This window comes from Balaenoptera borealis (genome assembly GCF_965194805.1).
Source record: "Balaenoptera borealis genome assembly, chromosome: 14".
Classification (NCBI taxonomy): Eukaryota; Metazoa; Chordata; class Mammalia; order Artiodactyla; family Balaenopteridae; genus Balaenoptera; species Balaenoptera borealis.
The window spans coordinates 15,903,240-15,922,749 of NC_138875.1; the positions used below are offsets into that span (position 1 = coordinate 15,903,240).

The window sequence follows — 19,510 nt, forward strand, 5'->3', positions numbered from 1 at the left end:
CAAATTTATTGATGCTCAGAATTTTAAACTATATACTTTAAAACTATAGCTGTTCTCTGTATAAAAACTGGAAAATACAGGTAAGCAAAGACAATCCCACCAATTAGAAACATTGCTAATCAAATTGTTTTTGTGTGTAAAGTACTTTATGTAACATTAACGGCTGGGGACGTTCAATTTCCATACTTTTTGAAAAGTGAATTTGGAGTGAACAAAATTCAACTGCAACTTACTTTAGAAGCCAATATGCATTGCCAATATTATGAAAAGTGCATCGTAGGAAGTACCTTAATAACAAATAGTGCGCCCTGTGTAGGGACTGGTATGATTTTGAGAATGCCAGATTTGGAGAATGATGATCCTTTTCAAAAAGCTGGCACTTTACAGGAATTTGAGTATTGCCAACCCTGTAAAGTATTATAAGCCCTATGAGATCATCATCCCTGTTTTACAGATAAAGAAATAGAAAAAGCATACACAAGATAAATAACACATTTTAAGTCACACCACTTGGAGTGGACTCAGACTTTAGTAAAGCCAAACTTTGTGTCTGCTGAAATATTTTTAATGCTGTCAAAACAGAAAAAAAAAATTACGTTTATACAAACATTATTTCTGGGTATATTTTTCTTTACTAACAGTTTATCAATATGAGAAATATGTAATTCAAGGGCAAGTATTGAAAACTTATTTTGGTTGGGCCTGGATAAAATTCACAATGTTAAGCTAGAAAAACAGGTTGAAATACATGAAAGTAATGTGTAAATCCTGAGTTTTGGGCAACAGTTGGTAGTTGAAAGCAACAGCATACAAATACCAGGGGAACGTTTAAACAACAGAAAACAACTTAAAATTTATTGGCTCTTAAAAAATAAAAAAATCAGATCTCATCCTGACACTGAACTTGTGCAGATCTATGTGTCAATATATCAGTTATCTGAGCTATGGATACATAATTGAATTTCTTGAGTTTGACGAGTTGAAAAAAATTGTGATTACTGAGACCACTTCATTGTTGCTTCATGTGCAAGTTAGATTTGGAGAGCAAGGAAAAACAAATGGTCTAAATGCCCCTTTTCAGTATTCTTTAAAGACTTTCTTTCCTAAGGCTACATACCTCTATTTACCTGTTCATCTCTGGATGAACAACACTTTAATGTTTTACATTCAAATGATCCCATGTATTTAGGTTTGATATTTCTTTTATTAGAAAACATGTAACTTATAATTTTTATAATTTTTAAAGTTACTTTCCAGAAAATACCTTCTCCAGAATCAAGTATTAGCTTTGGATTTAGTGAGCCTTTACTATCCTAATTTCTTCCTCACATTGTCATTGGTATGGATAGGTTACCTTTCCTAAATTCCACTGATGTACATAAAAAAATCCTATGCTAATATTACAAAGCAACTGGTGTGAGAAATTCAAGTAAAATAAAAGCATGGCTGATGGAAAAGATGAAAAAAATGCACCATTCTTCTTTTTTAAATGTTTTAAAATTATAAATACATGCTTGGTTTAAAAATTCAAATATACAGAAAAATATAAAGTGAAAGGCAAAAAGTCCCTTTACCCTACCTACCTTCTAGCCCCATTCTCTACAGCTGTGCAGTTGAAGATGGAAGCCCCTAGCTATATGTAGCTATTTAAATTAAAACCAAAATTAAAAAAAAAGTTCCTCACACCAGCTATGTTGCAACTCCTCAATGACCACATGGGACTAGAAGCTATCATATTGGAGAGTGAAGATATACAAGATTTCCATCATCACAGAAAATCCATTGGTTACTGCTCTACAGAAACCATAATTAAGCACTAGCATATAAAAGGCTCATTATTATGAGTTATGAGTTCTTTATATATTCCAGATACAAACCCCTTATGAGATGTGATTTTCAAAATTTTTCTCTCATCTGTGGGTTGTCTTTTTACTTTCTTGATGGTGTCCTTTAAAGCACAAAAGTTCATTTTGATTTAGTCCAATTTATTTTTTTCCCTTATTTATACTCTTGGTGCTGTATCTAACTAAGAAGCTGTTGGTTAGCCCAAGGTCACAAAGATTTACTTCTCTGTTTTCCTGTAAGAGTTTTATAGTTTTAGCTCTTATTTAGGTGTATGATCCATTTTGAGTTAAAATTTGTGTATGGTATAAGGAAGGGATAGCCTTTCTTATACCATAAGTGGCTATCCAGGGATAGCCACTGGATAGCATGTGGCTATCCAGTTGTCCTTGGATCATTTGTTGAAAAGACTACTCTTCCTCATTGAATGGTATTGGCACCCTTACCAAATATCAATTGATCATAAAATGTATGGGTTTATTTCTGGACTGTTATATTTTATATTCCTTTATAATGTCTATCCTGTTTTGATTACTATAGACTTGCAATAATTTTAAAATCAGTTAAGTGTGAATCTTCCCACTTTGTTCTCTTTCAAGATTGTTTTGGGTATTGTGGGTTTCTTGCATTTCCATGTGAATTTTATCAGCTTATCAATTTCTGCAAAAAAGCCAGCTGGAATTTTGATGGGAATTGCATTGAATCTGTAGACCAATTTGGGGAGCATTGCCATCTAAACAGTGTTAAGCCTTCCAATCCATCAACAAAGATGTCTTTCCATTTATTTACATCTTCTTTAATTTCTTTCAACAATGTTCTGTAGTTTTGTTTTATTCATCTAATGCTATTATAAACAGGAGTAAAAAAAAACCCTCAATTTTAGAACGTCCATTGCTAGTATAGAAATAAAACTGATTTTTGTATGTGATCTTTGTATCTATCCTGCAACCTGTTGAACTCATTAGTTTTGAAATGAATTCCTTACAATTTTCTAGATACAACAAGATCATGTCATCTCTGAATACATATAGTCTTACTTCTTTTCCAATATGGTTGCCCTTTCTTTTTCTTGCCTAATTGCCCTGGCTAGTGCCTCAAGTATAGTGTTGAATAGAAGTGGTGAGAATGAAAATCCTTGTCTTATTTCTGATCTTAGGGGGAAAGCAGTCACTATTCAGTCTGTCGCCATTAAGTATGATGTTTAAGTAGGTGTGGTTTTTTGGTAGATGCCCTTTATCATCCTGAGGACGTTGCCCTTTTACTTCTAGTTTCTTGAGTATTTTTATCATGAAAGGGTGCTGAATTTTATCAAATGCTTTTTCTGTATACATTAAGACAAGACAATGTCGTAATTTTGATCTTTAGGAACATGATCCTCATTCATGATTCTGTGTTTGTAAATTTGCCAATTTACTTATTTAAAATTTATTTATAACCCTAAAGTCAATACTTGCAGCACTTTTATGACCATTCATGGACATGTGCAGACTGGTGAAAAAAACTGAGTTCCTTGAGGTGCATTTTCTCAGCTGAGGTCAAACAAGGCAATGCTCTGCCTTCTTGTTTCAGCTCTCTTGCAGAGATGACCAGAGGATGGAGAAGGCATGGGGAAAGGCAGTATAGTGCAAGAAGCTCTGGCTCTGGGGCCAGTTGGATGGGTCTGAATCCCAAGTCTGGCCCATTAGTTGGGTGGCCTCAGGCAAGTCACTTAATACTTCTGAACCTCATTTTGTCTCTTATAAAATAAATAGACTCTACCAGGATAAACTGTTTTTAGGATTTAAGGTTACAGTCTATTTGAGATATGTATATGTGTAAAACACACACATTTCCCCTAGGAGCAATGGCTCTGTATTTGCTAATTCAGTATTCATAGTGACATTATAGAATATAACTATTGTGAATAATGAGATAATTTACACATTATGTTTAATTTTGGATGTTAAACCAACCTTGCATTCCTGGGATAAATTTCACTTGGTAATGGTGTATGACCCTTTTTATATTTTGCTAGTATTTTGTTGATGATTTTTTGTGTCTATAGTCATAATAGATGTTGCTCTGTAGTTTTCTTTTAATGTCTTTGGTTTTGTATTAGGGTAATACTGGCCTCAAAAGATTGAGTTGGGAAGTGTTCTCCTATTTTTGGAAAAAGTTTGCAAAGGATTGGTGCTACTTCTTTAAAAAATGTCTGGTAGAATACAGCGGTGAAAACATCTGGGCCTGGGATTTTCTTTGTGGGATGTTTTAAAATTACTAATTCAACCTTTTTATTGCCAGCTGCTTTTTAAACTTGCTTTTAGGTAGAACCAAAGGTGACTGTCTCCTAAGGCCAGTAAAATGAGAAAATACACCTTATTAAGGAAGACATGTCCAATATTTTTAAGATTCAGGTAAACAGCTACGAAGGTCATCCAGTAGCAAAATTATCCTGCTGTCTAGGGCTTTAACATAGACAAACATCTTGTCACTTCTCATGTACTTTCATGACCTTAAGAAATTTCAGCCTGTTATACATAAGAGTTATATACAAACCTCTTAACTGGCATTTGCAGCAAAGTCCTATAATCACAAACTGAAGTTCATATATTTCTAGATTATATACAGATATCCATATTTATATATCCTTAAATCTATCTACAAAAATACTACTTGTCTCAGAACCTGTCAGGAAGGCAGTGTGTAGTGGAATAAACACTGGAATAGAAGCCTGGAGGTCTCAGCTCTAACTTAAACAAGATGCCTCAATCTGTTTCTCCCACTGATAAAATTAAGTTAAGCCTGATGATCATCAAGGTACATTTTCTGGCTCTAAAAATACAATGACTTATTCTACAGTAATGCCATTCCCACTGTTCTTACTTCAGAGTGGTCAAAATGAAAACATTTTTGTTATATACACATAAACATATACACATCCGTACTTCATACTTACAGAACAAATCAACCAATTCACAGAATCTTAAAAGAGGAAGTCCGTAGTTAAATAATATAATTCCAACATCTCAAAGTCCTGAGTTTGCTGTGAAACAGCTGTTACTAATTTTTTCTTTCCACATGTATATATATTTCCTTTTCCCCAATACCTCACTTTATGTTAAGTACTGTTGGATGAGACATCTATTAATTATGATAACTTTCAAAAACAAAAAGGTCACTTTTCAGAAATTCTGAGCCCATCAGAGAAACTGAATGGTATTTCATCGGTTGTCTCTACTGGTACATTGCTTCTGCCAAACTGACATGAATAATGGTGGGTATGATGACTTGAAATAAATGCATCTGCAGTCCGGCTGCAACGACAACTATCTGACGGCATCACATTACTTGAGTTACTAAGATGTGAATGGTAAACACCACAGAATGAGTCCTGAGATGAACGATAATGGCCAGCTCCCACGGACACGGCTGTTGAGCTCTGGTAAGGGCTGTTACACATAACACAAGTTTGGAAGCAAGTCTTCCGTCCGGAGCCTCGGTGAATGTCTAGTTTAGCAATGAGAGGTTTTCCGACATTCACTTCCTGCTTTTCCTCTACGGTATCTTCCAATCCTGAGTACTGATATGATAAACACACTGTGAAGACTAGATGTTCCTGAAAAGGAAAAGAAAAGGTTTGTCATCTTCATCAACCCTGAAAGTATATCAATCTTAGACTATCATTCACACACACACACATACAGACAAAACCAAACAACAACAACAAAAACCGAGTCTCACTCCTGTTTCCCAGGTTCCAGACCCTCAAGGTATCCTTCACACCTTCCCTATACTAAGAAAGGCCGGCTAGAATTAGCTTCCTTTTCCCTCATTCAGTATTTTGAATTAGTATAGTCAAAATCATAGAGATCTGGTATTGTATTCCTGACGAACAGGGAAAAGGTATTTTCCAAGCAGTGGGGCTTGGGAAACTATCTTTCCCTATTACTGGAGATGGGGAATGATCTTTTAATGAAACAATAACTGGCTTTACATCTAGGTCAAAATTTTGTTTAGCTGTTTTAAAAATACTACGGAATAAAAAAAAAAATACTACGGAATAATCACAATCATAGGTGGAGAAGCATAATTGAATCAGATAACGGACAGAAGTTCAAAGATACAAGGAGAGTGTAAGTAGATTAGCCATGAACGGGGCGACAGCAGGTTTATGACTGTCCTCGCATGACTGTCAACAGTGCTCACTTCATTCTCCAAGTTTTGGCTATAAATAAAAACTCAGTTTGGCAAGAATTTGGTTCTATTAGAAAGCTCAACCCTATAGACCATGTACCATGTAGTTTCTGATTTAAGGTCAACGAAAAATGAAAAAAGATCAAAATAAATTCCAATTCTAATTTGTTACGTTTTGTAGAAAGTCAGAAATAGGAAATGCTTAACTGAAAATGCTAAGATATTTACAAGTAGACTATGCTTTTTGTCTCTAACTTTTTAACACCATGGAGGGTAATTATTTGCATTCTCACACACAAATCCTCAGGCCATTATCAGGGACAGAATACAACATGCAAAAGGTCACTGAGACTTGCTGCACGGCCAGCCGTTCGCTCTACTTCAACTTAATACGCAAAGCAGCAGCACATTTATGGACCAATTCAAGGTTCACAGGCAAAAATGCATTTTCACTTTCATAAAGTTTTCCCTTAGTAGTTATAGACAGGAAAAGTAATAACCTTTAATTTTTGCAGTGAGCTGAGTCTAGTATAGAGGCAATGCTTGGGAAGATCCTTTGATACTAAATAGCTGCCAGTTTCTTCGGGCGTCCCTTTATTTGCATCTTTTGGATCAATATCTAGGTCCTGTGAAAATCAGCAAACGTTATTAATGAAATCAATGGAAGTCACAACATCATTTGACCATAAAACATCTTAACAGGTACTGCTCTCTGATGAACTGTGGTCAGAGTAGGTAATCCCTTACCCAGGGCTAGAGATACAATGAAAATAACATTCTAGAGTCAATTCTAAATTCCTCACTCATACACTTAAGAAGTTAGCTCTGAAAGGACAGTTACTTTCAAACTATTCCTACAAACACTTCTAAGTGTCCTCAAGTTTCCTTTTAAGTTTGAGCCCCATTAGTGTTTGATTCCTGGATTCTTTCCTTCATTATTCATCACTTTTGGGAAGGTGCAGGGGAATTTATGTGATTTGTATGTTTAACAGGAATAAGTAGACATGCCAAAGGCAGTTTTTCCCTTTTTTCTTTTAGAGGCAACGGCTGTTGAGAGCAGATCTACTCTGTGACTCTATAGAGAGCAGCCCTCAGGCTCCGCCTGCCCAGTGCCTGGGGGCCAATCCTGGTCCAGAGCTGCCGGGACTGGTGCACAGACCTGTCTAATTCTGGGGGTCACACTGAGCAAATGTCCTCCATGAAGGCTTTATCAGAAGCAAAGGAGATGTTTTGGATTGTTTGCCTTACTCCGTGCTTATGTCTCAATTTACTACAACTATGTAGGAAAGAGGGATATTGTTTAGTGGCTTCCTTAGGCCAATACGAAATAAATGTTTTGGAAAGAACTAGGTTTCTATTCTTCCAATATACTACTATAGCTTGACAAATACGACTTACACTGTTGTAGTAACTTTTTTGGAAACGTTTTTGGAAACGTTTTTAAAAGGAAGTTATTCTGGACATATGTATAGCACATTTTATTCCTTCATATTTGATATCCTATTTAGGGTAAGGGAAATTAAAGCCTTCTTTCCTGGGTGAACTTCAGACATTTCCAAACTTAACATATTTAAGGTATTTTGGCAATCAGTTTTTAAATATTATGACTATCATTACTGAAATGCAGATATTATTATAAGTGTAATAAATATGTATACATTTCCTTTACATTTATCAACTTTTAAGTTTTCAAAAACTTAGTTATTAGTAAGTGAGGATATATCATTATATTTTAAATAGAAGAAAAAGACTTACAAGTGGAAAATCGGTAACATAGGCATCGCACATTAATATATCAGGTGGTTTGTGGACTATACTTGTATAGATTATCATGACGTTGGAAAACTCAGCTGCAAATCCTAATTGAATCTGAACACCACATTGAAATTTAAGACACATACTTTCTGGAAGTTCTGAAAAAACAATTTATAAATATTTAAAGAATGCTTCGTAAGTTTTCTGATGTTAAGTGGCAAACAAATATTCTTTGAGGCAAAATACAATTAGAGCTATTTCTGCTGCTTAAAAATGTTATATAACTAACATGGTTTAAAGACACACACACACACACACACACACACACACACACACACTTAAAAAAAAAAGAGTGCAATATTCTACTGGTCAAGCAAGTATCTTTTGTTTTCTATTTTCTTACAGCTCTTGTCCCTCTGCATACATAATTTTTATAGTGGTAATCAAAAGTATACATACAATTGTAGATATATTTTCACTGTTTCCTTATTCTTCATGAAAATAGTTTTAAATAAACTACTCAGTGACATTATGCTTTATCTTTAACAATTCTACATTTTTTTTATGAATTTACTTATTTATTTTTGGCTGTGTTGGGTCTTCGTTGCTGCGCACGGGCTTTCTCTAGTTGCAGCAAGTGGGGGCTACTCTTCATTGCGGTGCGCGGGCTTCTCATTGTGGTGGCTTCTCTTGTTGCGGAGCACGGGCTCTAGGCGTGCGGGCCTCAGTAGTTGTGGCGCATGGGCTTAGTTGCTCCGCGGCATGTGGGATCTTCCCGGACCAGGGCTCGAACCCGTGTCCCCTGCATTGGCAGGCGGATTCTTAACCACTGCGCCACCAAGGAAGTCCCTATCTGACCTTTTAATTTCATTTTATGTTAGGTTTTGTTTACGGTTGTTCTTAACTGTGATTTTTGTTGTTGTTTTAGAGCTTTTTTAAAGAAAAAGAATTTTAACTACTTATCCAATTATCTGGAATGCCAAGACAATATATTTATGGCATTTTGCATTTTAATGTGCTTCAATGTGTTAATTTACCAAAAATATATCTTAGAGAACAAACTGTTACAAAAAGAAAGACATTATATAGGAGTTCAACAAATACAATTAATTTTCAGTTATCACTTAATAATGTATCCACAGCATAGATATTTGGGATTCATAGAAGATTCAACCAACCATTATTTCGGCCAATAATTTAAACTTATTTTTTCACTAAATCACATAGAATTACCAGAGGTGATTAAGTTGCAGATGATTTCTGCCTCACCTTCTTTCTCTTGCTCACCAACCCACGGATTCAAATGTCAAGGAGACAATGCTCAGTTATGCTCAGTAATATAAGCATTCAGTATTTGTTGACCATCATGTTTGTGTCCTTACATGTGATTTCATTCAATATCAACAACCCTATCAAGTAAGCACTACTTCTTGTCCCCATTTTACAGATAACATATTTATCAAGTAGGGACCTGTCTGATTTTTGAAGTGGCACACTTCAACATCTCACAATATAGGAGAATCTAAGGGATTGTATAGTAGACAAATTGAAAATAGTTTTAAAGATAGAATTTACGAATGATCATTTTAATTTTACCAAAGGTGAAATAATGGGTTAATTTAATATTTCCAACATCAAATAAATCAATGTAATATCTATAACTGAAACCTTTGCTTAGTCTTGGGTTTACTCACTAGGCTAAAATATTTTCCCTACAAAATTCGGAGGAAAGCTGTATATTCAGAAGGTAAAACACTTTATGATTTTATATAAACATATTATAGAAATAGCTCATAGAAAATAGACTTTACTGTACCATGTGCCTTGGCCCACTGGAGATTCCGCACCAGAGATTCTGCAGAATGTGCTGTTCCCTGTATTGGGTCAGTAAGTGCTCTCTTTTCAGATAAGCTACTTCGAATCTCTAGCGCCTGTTTGCCTTTGGTAAGATGACATTTACCCATATCTAAAAGATAAGAAGTGAATATTAGTTTTAAGACCACATCCTTTCATTTAGACCAAGAACTCTCCTACAAATCACGCTATAGCCTCAATATCACTTATTCACTCAACAGATATTTACCAAGCACCTACTATGTGCCAGGCATGGTTCCAGGTGCTAGGGATATAGCAGTGAGCAAACAGGTAAAAATACTGGACCAGGGGGCTTCCCTGGTGGCACAGTGGTTAGGAATCCGCCTGCCAATGCAGGGGACACAGGTTCGAGCCCTGGTCTGGGAAGATCCCACATGCCACGGAGCAACTAAGCCCGTGCGCCACAACTACTGAGCCTGTGCTCTAGAGCCCGTGAGCCACAACTACTGAGCCCGCATGCTGCAACTACTGAAGCCCGCATGCCTAGAGCTCGTGCTCCACAACAAGAGAAGCCACCTCAATGAGAAGCCTGCGCACTGCACCAAAGAGTGGCCCCCGCTCACCGCAACTAGAGAAAGCCTGTGTGCAGCAATGAAGACCCAACACAGCCAAAAATAAAAATTAATAAAATAAATAAATTAAAAAAATAAAATACTGGACCAGCTCACTTCTAAAGGCCCCTTTCTAGCTTTTATCTTCTATAATTCTATTAATGAATCCCCAATATTTTAAGCCTTGAAATTTACAAAGAGCTAAAAGTATATTTCTTTACTGTATGGGCAGTCATAATTTTATGTCTATACTCTGTTGAGAAATACATTCTCAACATGATAAACAAATACATTCTCATAATAAACAAATGATGACACAGTTATGAGCAAGCAAAAAAGGAAATAATGTGTTAAAACTACCAATACGTTAAAGCACCATCACGGTCCTCCCCCAACTCAAAGTAACCAAAGTACTCTGTATATATTCTTATGCATATTTTAATTTTCACTCATGTAGATACTGGTAAATAGTATGTGCCCACGTTTTAGATTTTGTACTTAACAAAAATGTTATACACATATTTTTATAATACTATTTTCATTCAATATGATTTAGAGACTTATGAATATTAACAAATCTCAATTTAAATTTATAAAACCAGATATTCTTTTGTATGAATACATTACAATAAATTTATCCCATTTCTGTATATATTAATAAAAATAAATTAATATCTGTCTTGGAAAAGTAGTTACTTATCTGGGAAAAACAGACATAAAACTCTAAGACTTTATCCCTTTTGCTCACAAAGAGATTCCAAATGTTTGTCTTTCACCAATAGTAAGGTCAGAGAGAGAAAGACAGAGTGTGATTTTATATATATGATTATTATATAAACACACACACACACACAGAATGGGAGGGAGGAATATATCAAACAATTGAGAACTAAGTTATATCAACATATTGGGGGTTGGGGGGGAGCCTAAGGGTCGTGAGCATATATAAAATTATATTGTAGGAGAGAAGATATAGAAATCAATTTTTTAAAAGATGAAAAAGGAAGAATGAGCCAAATAAAAAATTAAATGGTTAAAACAGATACGAAAAGCCTACGGTAAATGTAGTTGAACTAAATTTTCTAGTTGAAGGAAAAAGATTATCACGTTGGATTTAAATTCATTGATTCTAAATGAGAAAATATTAGAAGCATTCCCTTTAAAATCAGAAATGAGGCAAGAATGTCTACCACTACTACTTTTATTCAAGAATGTCTCAGAGGTCCTAGCTAGTGCGACATCAAGAACATATCAGAATTCCTCTAAATCAGTAAGAAAAGCAAAAACACCACAATAGAAAAATGGACCAAGGACACGAGCAGATTTTCACATAAGAGGACATACATATTGCCATTGAAAACATGTTCAATATCACTAACAATCAGGGAAACCCAAATCAAAACCACAATGAGATAGTATTTAACACATCTGATTGGCAAAAATAAAAGTCTGACATATGAAGTGATGAAGAGAGTGCGGATTTATACTACCTCTTGTACATTATGGGGAACAGGGTAAGTGTATATTGGTGCAACCACTTTGCAAAACGGTTTGGCATTATTTCTTAAAATTGAATACTGACATACCCCACGATCCAGTAATTCCAAATACTAGATTTATACCCCAAAGAAACTCTTGCACACATACTCCAGGAGACATATAAGAGATTGTTACAACGGTACTGTTCATGATAGCAAAAACTGGGATGTAACTCAAATGCTCAACAGGAGAGCAGCTGAAAAAACTAGTATGTTTGTACAGTAGACTATTATAATACAGTCAAAATGAATGAACCACAATCATGCAACAATATGGATTACTCTTTAGCAATATAACATTAATTGAAAAACTTCAAGTCCCAAATACACAGCATAATATCTTTTGATAAAGTTAAAAACAACTAAAATTAAAATATACATACTTCTTGCAGACATAATATAAACTCAGTTAAAACTATGTAAGAAGCAAATCAAGGGAATGATAAACAAGATTTAGAATGATGGTTACCATGTAAGGGGGGGCAAGGAAAGAGAGAGAGGGAACATATAGTTGGATGTAGATTACTGTCAAGGTCTGAGATTCATGTTGAACAACTAATTTCACAATAAAAACTGTCAGAAGTATGTTCTAAGGGACTTACATCATTAAAAATTAAATACTAATTAAATAATTTTTTCTAGCAGGTCTTGGAGTTTTATATAGTAAGATGGTTTTTGGGTCCCTTAAATGCCATACTGCCAAAACTAGATAGGAAAGAATTTATTTTGCAATTTCAAGCAACTTAACAATAATTATGTCTGGAGTACAAAAATCAAAATCTGGCGTCACAGATTGACAACTAGAGCCTTGTAACAGCAATCAGCTTATTTCATATTTTGTTGCACTGGTACACAATTGAAACTGGAAAGGTAGTTTTTCTGCCTTAGCTATTTGGTCTATGATCTTTGAATACTTACTTTTTTTCTGAATATTTTTAAGTTATCCAGAAGATCCAAAGTTCAAATATATAATAAAATAAAGATATAATCCAGAAGTTCAAATATAAACTCATAGCACATACTGGGATGCCATTCATTGCCATAACAACAAAGTATATATCATATGTGGGTGAACTGGTGCTTTTTACCAAGTTTTAAGATAGTTAATATATCTTAAAGACTAAAATTAGAATAAAACATTTTAGAGTCTCTGAAGCACCTTCACAGATCTCACTTTGAAAATAACTGACATACTCCAAAGGCTTTTTTTTTTTTAAGCACCAGAACTTTGTCTTCAAATGAGAACTTAAATAGAAGCCCACATAATATGTAAAACAGATAAAAGCAGAACTTCTTTGGTTGAAGAAGGAGGGCCAAAGCTCTGACTGTCTACATTAAAGGGGAAAGTAGTTAAGTGATCCAGCTAAGGGATCTACACCGACAAAAACATGAAAATAAACGAATGTGATTAACAGCAGGTCGTGAAACACTCAGATACCATACACTCAAGCTGCCATCTTTGGAACATCCATGAAACTCCATTTGCTAGTGAGCCAGTTTGCAAAAGAACTGCCTTCTTTCTGATATGACTTGTAAAATGGCATTTCAAAAAACACATGTCAATCTACGGCTGTCACATGTGCTTGTTCAGCACCTGACACGAGCACAGCATTATGCCAGGCAGGGAAGGAAGCAACAGAAGGGAATGGAAGACACGGTGTTAGACCTCTAGGATCCTGTCCTTAAAGCAGAATTTTAAAACTACTAAGTTCATCAAGAAAAAAAAAAAAAAAAAAAAAAAAGAACCCAGCTTTTCCCCATAGGGTCTCAGCATTTCTGTAAAGTTTATCTGTCTGATCCTGAAAGAGGATGCTCATTAGACAATTTTTTTTTTTTTTTTTTTTTTTTTTTGCAAATAAGCAGCCTGGGCAGCATCAGGCACTAAGCATAGAAACAAGGTAAAGAGCTCTGAGGATTAAACTTCATTTATTTCACAACCATGTCTGGGGTCAGACTTGTAGTTCAAGTAATACTGCACAGATGCATGTAGCTGTGAACATTCTATAAAAAACATTATATTGTGGACATTGTATAAAAAAAATTGTCTTATGAGATAAATACTAATTCCAAATCCGCACAGTAACAACAGGAATAAAATAATGACCCAACAGAGAACCCTGGGTAGCTTTCTCTTTAGTTTTTATTTTACCTTCTGCAACTTCATCCAGTAACACAGTTATTTTCTTTTCTTCTAATAATCTATCTTTTAAAAATTTCATGAAGATTCCATTTGCCAACCCAGAATGCTGTATTTCAAAGGCTTCTGCTCCTTGACACCTGAAAAAAGACATTTTTAAAGCAGCAAACACTTGCCGCATGAGGCTTCTGCAAAAACTGATGAGCCTCAAGCACTCCCCTGCCTCTCACGTGGCATCCCAGTTAAAGAGTTCATCTTTAAGCAAGAACTAAATGCTTTGGTGCTTAGTAAAAAGAAGATGCCAAGCTATGAAGTGTTGAAGTCAGTTATTTAAAAATTTCTGTCAAGAATATCGAGGCAAATTTATGCCTAGATGGCTGTGGATATTTCTAGGCTTCTAGTCTACAATCAAAAAGAAGTCATCAAAGAATGAAGGAATCCTCAACATAAACATAAAAGTTTCTTACGTGGCATATCCAAACACAATATTGGCAGTGACTTTTAGTGCATCCAAGATTGGGATGGTATCATCGTAGTCATTTCTATTTAAAAGGCAGGAGAGGAGAAGGACAGATACAAATATGAAAAGTTAAAACAGCATTCTTAAAAGAACATAAATAATAAACATGATACTATCCTATTACCCACAACTTAAAATTATAGGTTCAAATTCTTTTATCTTATTAGCTACATATTTACCAAAGGTAATCCAGGGCTCCTAAACTACTGAGACGGCAGAGCCTCACACCTTTTTTCTTGTTAGCTTTAAAACTGGAGTTACGTTTGAATTCGGGCATTGGATTTTGATTGGTAAAAGCTGAGCAAGCAAAACACTAAATCTGAGTAGAATCATCATTGGCTCCACTCCTTAGTAACACAATGGCAGACAAATGGGATCCAAATCTTCAAACATCTGCTTCAGTTAAACTTTCTCTGTCTGCAATACCACGACTAACTAGAGGTAGAGGCCCTCACTCCATGCATGGTGTCTCTGCTAATTCCTGGAGGAACAGCTGCAGGGATTGTTAGAAACGTTCTAAAGGGAGGCTGAAGAGCTGTATGTTTTCTTTCTTTTTTTTTTTAATTTTAATTTTTATTTATGTTATTTATTTTTGGCTGCGTTGGGTCTTCGTTGCTGCACTCGGGCTTTCTCTAGTTGGTGGCGAGCGGGAGCTACTCTTCGTTGTGGTGCGCGGATTTCTCATTGCGGTGGCTTCTCTTGTTGCGCAGCACGGGCTCTAGGCCCGCGAGCTTCAGTAGTTATGGCACACAGGCTCAGTAGTTGTGGCTCACGGGCTCTAGAGCGCAGGCTCAGTAGTTGTGGTGCACGGGCTTAGTTGCTCCGTGGCATGTGGGATCTTCCCGGACCTGGGCTGGAACCCGTGTCCCCTGCACTGGCAGGCGGATTCTTAACCACTGCGCCACCAGGGAAGTCCCTGTATCTTTTCTATTATGAGAAAATACCCATGCCCTTTTGTTCTTCACTTTTGTTCTAGAGCAGACAGGAAAAAGTAAAACACACACAGAAAATATATTTTCCTCTAGTTTTCTTCTTCATCAGTTTCAGTCTATAACCTAAAAGTCACAAACTTAAGTGATTCCTACCATGCACAGGTTTGCCTTTAGATTTAACTTGTCAAGGTTGATATTTAACTGACTAACAAGCTTCAGTATATAAAGAATGGACAGTTTACCTTTTCCTGCACATGTCCAACAGGAAAACATTGAGTCCGGTTTCTTTTTCTTGCATCAATTTCAGTATATTTTGTACACACAGGCAATTTTCAGACCTATATGGATTTGGTGCATCAACAGGGACCATAAAGCTGTTCCCGAAGTTTTCATAACCGTGTCCTGCATAATATAATAGTCCTGAAAAGCAAGAAAAAAGAGAAATCGCACTCTGAACATGTAGCGCTCTTTAAGAAAAAAAAGACGTTAATGCATGCTTATTTAAGAGATGTGCAACTATAAACACAACTCAGTGTTAACTGAATTTGTATTAAATTATTTTGACAACAGTTTTCATTTAAGTACTGAATTTTCAACCAACATCAAGATGCTATCCAGAAGTGTATTTTAATTCATAAAGGTAATACATTTGTAACCAATGGTATCATATGGAATGCAGTTTTATCTCATGATGTTAAAATACACAAAAAGGCTAAGGACTTCTTTGCTGACTCATCTGTCTCCTCTGTGAAACCAGAAACTTCTTCAGGGCAGGGCAGTCTTACATTTATCTGTGCATTCCTGGCACACAGCAGGAGTATAGTATTTAATGGATGAAGGAATAAACACAACTCAGATGAACAGCCACTACAGTGTCAAGTATATGCAATTCCATAGCATTTCCTTACAATATTAGTAAGAGTTATAAAAATATAAATGTAGCTTTTTCTAAGCAGAGAAAGCTCATTTTATGGATTGTTATTTATTTTCATTATGAGATATAAATATCATTAATATTCCACCTATGGTCTGTTGAATTAAATGATCTAAAATTTGGGTTAGTTTTAGTGTTCAATAGATGAGTCATGGGACTTCCCTGGTGGTCCAGTGGTTAAGACTGCGCTTCCACTGCAGGGGGCGCGGCTTCAGATCGGGGAAATAAGATCCCGCAAGCTGTGCAGTGAGGCACCCCCCAACCACCACCCCCCCCAAAAAAAAGATGAGTCATTTTCTTTTTACTGAGAAATGATACGATAAAAACTGTACCAAACAACTCTAAACATCTTCTTGAAGAGAAGTTTGTTTTGGTTGTAAAAACAAAACCAAACCAAAAACAGCAACAACAAAAATATCAGTATGTGCTTCCTTAGTGAACAGTAAAAAGCATTTAGATAGCTTTTTTTTTTGTTCCCTAACTCTTTGTAGTTGCAGCCCTAACCCCTAGCAAGAATGTGGCTTTAAACGGCCAAGAAAACTTGCTTCCTTTGGCCCTAGAGGGCAGGATCCAGGTTGCCTACTTTTCTTGAACTCCTATTTAAATGAGAAAAATGGGTCTTTCATATGTATCACTTTGGGTAAAAAAGGACAAAATGGGCACACCCATATATTCAGTGTGGGTTTATTCTACCTCAAGTGAGCCCTGATTATTATCATGTAGGCAGTGAGGACAATGAAAAAGAAATGAAGACAGTTCCTGGCCCTGAGGGGCTTGCAATTCATTCAGGCATGCTCATGTTATTAGTTAAAGAAAAGTCGGCATCTAATTAAATACCATATATCATGTGAGGAGGGCAACCCTGTATGAAATGAATAAAGTGCAGAGAGGAATATCAGTGTAAGGTGAAGCAATAACGGACGGTCTTGAGAGAAAGGGTACGATCTGGAAAGGCAGAGAGAAAGCAAGGTGCGTTACAGGCAGGATGCACCGAAACAAAGCTTGGGCCTGGAATGACAGCTAATGGAAAGGAGACTAGCCTGGCAAGGAATTAAATGATCGCTGGAAATGAAAGTAAGAGTGCACAGATAGCATTTTGAAAATCACGACAAAGGGAGTGGGTTTAATTCACTAAGCCGTGAAGATCAAGTAAGTGAAAAGACAACCCACAGAATGGGAGAAAATACTTATCTTTCTATAAGGACATATATATTTGTAAGGACGAATCCTGTATCTATAAGGACACTTTGTATCCAGAATATATAAAGACCTCTTCAATTCAACAATAAAAAGACAATCCAATTTTAAAACGGGCAAAGGATTTGAATAAACATTTCTCCAAAGACAATATACAAATGGCAAATAAGCACATGAAAAGATGCCCAACATCATTAACCATGCAAAACAAAACAATGAGATACCATCTCACACTTAGTAGCATGGCTATAATCAAAAAGGCAGTAACAAATGCTGACAAGGATGTAGAGGAATGGGAAACCTCGTTTATTTCCGGCAGGAATATACAATAGTGCAGGCACTTTGGAGTTAGGCAGTTCGTCAAAAAAACAAAACTCAGAATTATATGACCCAGCAATTCCACACCAAGGGAAATATCCAGGAGAACTGAAAACAAGTGTCCACACCAGAATATGCACACGAATGTTCATAGCAGCGCTATTCATAATATCCAAAAACTGGAAAACACCTAAATGCCAATCTGCTGATGAATGGACAAATAAAATGTTCTATATCCACACAATGGATGACTCATTAGCCATAAAAGTAACACTACCACAGAAGAACCTTAACTACACTGTGCTAAGTGAAAGAAGCCAGACACAAAAGGACGCACATGGAGCGATTCCATTTATATGAAATGTCCTCAATAAACAAATCCAGAGACAGAAAGTTGATTTGTTGTTGCCAGGAGTTTGGGGTATGGAGGATTGAGGTGTGACCGCTAATGGATATGGGGTTATTTTGGGGGGTGATGAAAATGTTCTGGAATTAGGTGACTGCACAACTTTGTGCATATACTAAAAACCACTGAATTGTATACTTTAAAAGAGTAAAATTTATACTCTGTCAGGTATTCAAAATCTGACTCTGCTCTCTCTTTCCTGCTTCCAGAGCAAGACATGCTTATTTGTAACCTCCATGACCCTGCTCAGGTCACGATCTCCTTTCCATCTACCCAAATCTTCACCAAGGCTCCAGGCTTATCTCAGGTTCAGAACCCTCGGCAACTTATCACCTGGTCTCTAGTTTTCTAACACACTTCAGCCTCACCCTGCTGGGAAATCCTACAGCAGCACTCTTGACACTTAAAGTCATATCCAGTATTTGCTTTATTGACATTTTACGGTTCTACGTAGATATAGTTTCTCTGATAAAAGTAATCGTAATAAAAACAGGAATTTTATATTTGCGTAGCATTTTCATGGTTTTCAAAGCAACTTCATATACATGATCTGATTTAAACCCATATAACAATCTTTAAATGACCTATTTAATAGGTGAGGAAATCCCATTTTAAAAGATTAAACTATTTGTTTAAAATCATGTAGCTGATAGGTGTTTGGATTCCATTTACAGTCTTCTCCCTCTCCCATTATATTAAGGGACTTATAATTTTCTTTCCTTTTTTTGGTCGGGCCACGTGGCATGTGGGATCTCAGTTCTCCCACCAGGGATCAAACCCACGCCCCCCCCGCAGTGGAAGCTCGGAGTCTTAACCACTGGACCACCAGGGAAGTCCCGTAATTTTCTTGGAGTATAGATCATGTTCTTTATTTTCTGTATCTCCCTCAACACCCAGCATACTCCTTATCTGGGCTAGGGACATAACAGGAACTCAGTAATTACTTCTTGACTGCATTAAATTAACAATGCAAACTGGTCAGGGCAGAGGTAGATCTGGAGACCTTTCTAGAAAGAGTCTGACTTTCAGTAGAAATGGTACCATTTCTACAACTGATACCATTAAGAGACAGCCAACCAGAAAGCATGGGTATTGCTCCTATTGTATCACTTAAAACATTCTGGCTCAAGCAAGACTTGACTTGGAGAAGAAGCAACTTCAAGGGAAGGTTTAGCCTCCATCATCCAGGAAAAGCTAAGTGTGTGGTCCAATGTTTCAGAGCTGTATGCCCAGCTCCGCAATCATGGATATTAAGGCACTGACAACAAAATACCTTTTCTCCACTGCAGAATAATTCATGAAAAGTGTAATAAGAATTTTGTATCAAAGTCT

The 19,510-nt window shown here is 36.2% G+C and overlaps 1 protein-coding gene across 4 annotated transcripts in view; it reads right to left on the minus strand.

Annotated features, from left to right (window-relative positions):
* Positions 1-823: 823 nt before the first annotated feature.
* The window catches only part of MALT1 (MALT1 paracaspase), a 60,529-nt gene continuing 41,842 nt past the window's right edge, over positions 824-19,510 (minus strand). For all 4 annotated transcript variants that reach the window (XM_082354989.1, XM_082354988.1, XM_082354987.1 and 1 more), the window contains 7 exons: positions 15,566-15,743; positions 14,339-14,413; positions 13,884-14,011; positions 9,587-9,736; positions 7,771-7,928; positions 6,516-6,641; positions 824-5,437 (listed from right to left, as the gene is read on the minus strand). In XM_082354989.1, the coding sequence (XP_082211115.1) occupies positions 4,997-5,437; positions 6,516-6,641; positions 7,771-7,928; positions 9,587-9,736; positions 13,884-14,011; positions 14,339-14,413; positions 15,566-15,743 (1,256 nt within the window). In that variant the 3' untranslated portion in view covers positions 824-4,996. The remainder of the gene's footprint in view (positions 5,438-6,515; positions 6,642-7,770; positions 7,929-9,586; positions 9,737-13,883; positions 14,012-14,338; positions 14,414-15,565; positions 15,744-19,510) is intronic.